The 3,796-nt window shown below is 41.2% G+C and overlaps 1 protein-coding gene across 1 annotated transcript; it reads right to left on the bottom strand.

The window, feature by feature from the left end:
- Positions 1 to 1,604: 1,604 nt before the first annotated feature.
- LOC120901087 lies at positions 1,605 to 3,454 on the bottom strand. Its single transcript, XM_040308793.1, has 3 exons — positions 3,062 to 3,454; positions 2,915 to 2,992; positions 1,605 to 1,661 (listed from the first exon to the last, which is right to left on the bottom strand). Exons 1-3 carry the CDS (start codon positions 3,413 to 3,415, stop codon positions 1,605 to 1,607), a joined length of 489 nt encoding a protein of 162 aa, XP_040164727.1. The 5' UTR covers positions 3,416 to 3,454.
- Between the last annotated feature and the right edge of the window lie 342 nt (positions 3,455 to 3,796).

The raw sequence follows: 3,796 nt of genomic DNA, 5'->3' as shown, positions 1-3,796 counted from the left end.
CGGCATATGACCAGTCGTTAAAATTAACAAATGAACTCAATGAGATCGCGATGCCAAATTCTAGCAATTTTTAACGACTCTGGTTAATTTTTAACGACTGTTAATTTTAAACTGTAAACTAAGGTTTTATTCCAAACGAGTTTTGTACGGAGCAAGGTTTTTCCGACTTGTTTATTTGTGATTCCGTTTTCGAATGACAGACGTTGTCATATCCTTTTGACAGTTAAGGATAAGGTATACATACATTTTGAGGTGAGGTTGACCAAGGTTCATATTTATGATACGTCTACAAATCCAATTCTTTCGCGATGCCAGCTATTATTTTACCTTACAAGAATTTACAGTACTTCACCTATAGCATCGCATATACTGTAAAAACTTTTTTTTTTTATTCAGGAGTAAAATGTAAATGTAATGTAAAATGGAATGTAAAAACTTTTAAAAAGCATAAAAATCAATTGCTGATTGTTGCCCATTTATTAGCATCGGTACAGAAAAAGGTTAAACAAATATTTCATTTCAGGGAACGGTCAGAACCTCGCCGCATGCGATTTTGCCGCAAGCTTTTGTATGGGATTTGGCGGCAAAACCGCATGCGGCGAGGTTCTGACCGTTCCCTCACGAATCGACGGGGAAACGAATGTTATCTGTCAATTTTTAGTGCCTTCTCGCTCATACAGTGCCGAATCCACTTAATTGTATGACACCTACATTTTTCTAGTCTTCATTTTTCATACTATAAAAAAAACTCTTATTTCTCCATCTACATTCATAACATTATCCAAGTAATCTAAAACATGTCATTGTATATGGTCAACATACGGGTTAATATATTATTATTCACTGATTTAAGGACAAGCGCAAAACTACAACCAAACGACAGTTTGAGGTACTTATTGCCATGATTGAAGGTAATGAAGGTGTAGCCGGTGGTCACATCAAAGGATCATGTAAATTTTGGCAGGAAGTGACGGTATTACTCAATGAATTGGGACCCCCTATCAAAGATATATCGGGATGGAAAAAGGTAAATTACCACTATTTGATAAGTACTTTTTATAATGCATAACATAAACGTGTTTTACCATTTTAGGTTTGGGCGGATTATAAATCAGCTTTAAAAAAGAAGCTTTCATTTAATAATGCGGAATACAGATCGACCGGAGGACCCCCTCCCCGTTGCGCTATTTTAATACCCTGGAGTAGAAAGTTATTGAAGTGCTCGATATGCAACGTTCAGTGGTGGGAACACCTGACGTACCACCAATGGGTCTAGCAGAAAGTGAAGATTCAATCGAAAATGAATGTTTGAATATCAGCCCAGAAGTAACAGAGCTCCTTACATCCGGAACATGTAATCGGGACAGCGAACATCAACCAACTTCTTCCCAAATAATTGACCAAGAGGTAAATTCAATGTGATTCAACAAAAAATACCCAACGTTAAAATTGAAAAACAAGAAACAAACAAAGCTATGTTAGAAACTGAAAAAGAACATGCTAAAAGGAAATTTGAACTAAAACAAAAGGCAATGGAAATGCAACATGAATTGGCAATGCAGGATTTTCAACTGCGGAAGGAAATTGCCGAAAAGGAGCTAGAGTTAGCGCTGCTCAAATCGTCTTGAGATTGCAAGCCATTCTTTTTCGGTAGAGGGTAGCTAAAAGAAAATAAAATAGAGGAATGATTTTAATGCATGTTTTAGTTACTGTAGATTTTAGAGCTTATGAGAAACATAAATTATGATTTTAATGTTCATTTTCTTTTTTTTCAGCTTGGCTACGACGATGAGGGCCTCACTCCCCGTTCCCTCGTGGAGGTAGCCTACGCGGTTCCACAATCGTTGGACGACATCGATTGGGATGCCGCGGTTGCCTTCGATCCCGAGCCATTCTCTCCCACTCCTTCTTCCTACCCTCTTGCTTTATCCGTCACTCCTAGCACGATCCGCGAGGGTAACGGTGTGAGTGGGGCCCTCAACAACCGGCTGCAACAACCGGTTTCGAGCGCAACAGGCGCATCGGAAAACGCAGTTACGGACGATTTCGGCCGGTACGGGGCCGATGAGCTTCGGCTTATTCTGTCTCCAAAAAGGAGATGCATTTTGAGTATTCAGCGGGAGTTATTAGAATCATTAAAAAAAAATCTTTAAAAACATAACTTTGAATACTTTTTGAGTTTTGTATATCACATTAGTTACTTGATTGAAGAGCTACGTTCGAGGAAAAAAAAGTTTCCGTTTTCATATTACATGAACCTTTTAGTATTGAGTATTGAACCTACCGTGGCCCGACCCGACCAGAACTCGCTGCACCAACGGGTCGGATTCGCTTATGCTTTCTCGCACCTACTGATCTTTCGGGTCGACCCGAAATCGTTGCACCCGCGGGTCGGATTTGATTCCAACTCCGACCTAGCGCACCCGCTGCACCCACGGATCGGAATCGATTCCGGCTGACTCTTTTCATACGAGGACGTTCAAGAGGAAAACGTAGTGCAGCACATTTCACACGTTCATTCCGGCTCTGTTTTTCATGAACTATCCGCCGGCATCTACTACGCAAGCAGTGAATTTTGACCCAAAGATGCATGTATAAAAAATGAGGTTTTTCGCTATAATTTCAACTCTACTCTCTTCATCAATACTGTTTTGTGTGGGTTGATGTCTTTATCAATCGCAATAATATTTAGAAAATATTTTTTATAACCTTCACACTGTTGTATTCATGCGATTAGAGTACAGTTGTTCGCAATGTATTCTGTTTCTCTAGCCAAAGAGCAATGACAGTCCCCAGAGCAATGGTTGGGCCCGGCAAACGGGAAAGTTTACTGGCAGGCCCTGGTGCCTGCCACCGGGCTGAACGTTTTAAACACATAAACACTGAAGCGAGGCTGGTTACACCCGCAACTTACCTTGACATAATCCCGCAAAGCCTCGATAAGACATGTGCACGTCTCTTTAACTATTCTGCTGATAGAATGCCTCGACACCTAAAATTATATGTTGATTGATAAAAGTGTGCTTAGCAAAAAGCAAAAAGCAAAAATAATATTACTTACCCGGAACACGTATTGGAGGCTGGTAAATGTCTCTCCAGTCGCAAGATACCGCAATGTTATCAGCAGCCTTTCCTGTTCCGTGATTGCTTTGCGGAAATCTGTGTCCATTTTCGTAATTTTTGGACTAACAAGGGACAGTAAATGGAAGAAATCTTCCTTCTTCATCCTTAAAAATCGGTTCATCGTCTCGTATATACCCGATGTCGTGATGTCGGTCAGTAGCCGGTTGCCGGTTTCGTTTCGGTTCAGGAATAAGTCCTGAACCCACAAACGACGTGCCTGCGGACTACGGGAACGAGATCGGGAACGATCCCGGACTTCGTTGTTGTCATTTTCAAGCTCTGGCTCGCTCATTTTTCCAAAAAATCGAGAACCACCAAACTTCTACTAAACACCGGCCGGCAAACGATTCAAACGATAAACAATGCACACTGCTGCGATCGAGGTGATAACATAGACTACAATTATATGTAGAAGATGCGATGGATGGAGTTTGGCAGATGGGAAGGAATGTTGTCGTGCGCTTTGTATGAAGCTTAGGCACCCAACTGTCGATTTGCCCAGCAGTACTCGGCGTCCTGACCTGTAGCAATTTATTGATTTTGATCAACATGTCAAACGGCATACAGACAGCCTGGTCAAAAATTGATGAGACACCAAGCATAAATAATTTTGGCACTTAAATTATACCCACATCTCTAGCTTGCGCTGGTCGCCGCCAGATGCGCTAGTGAA

Source organism: Anopheles arabiensis, chromosome 3 (assembly GCF_016920715.1).
Source record: "Anopheles arabiensis isolate DONGOLA chromosome 3, AaraD3, whole genome shotgun sequence".
Taxonomy (NCBI): Eukaryota; Metazoa; Arthropoda; class Insecta; order Diptera; family Culicidae; genus Anopheles; species Anopheles arabiensis.
Note: the sequence above shows the minus strand (reverse complement) of the source record. Positions and strands in the feature narration are given on the sequence as shown.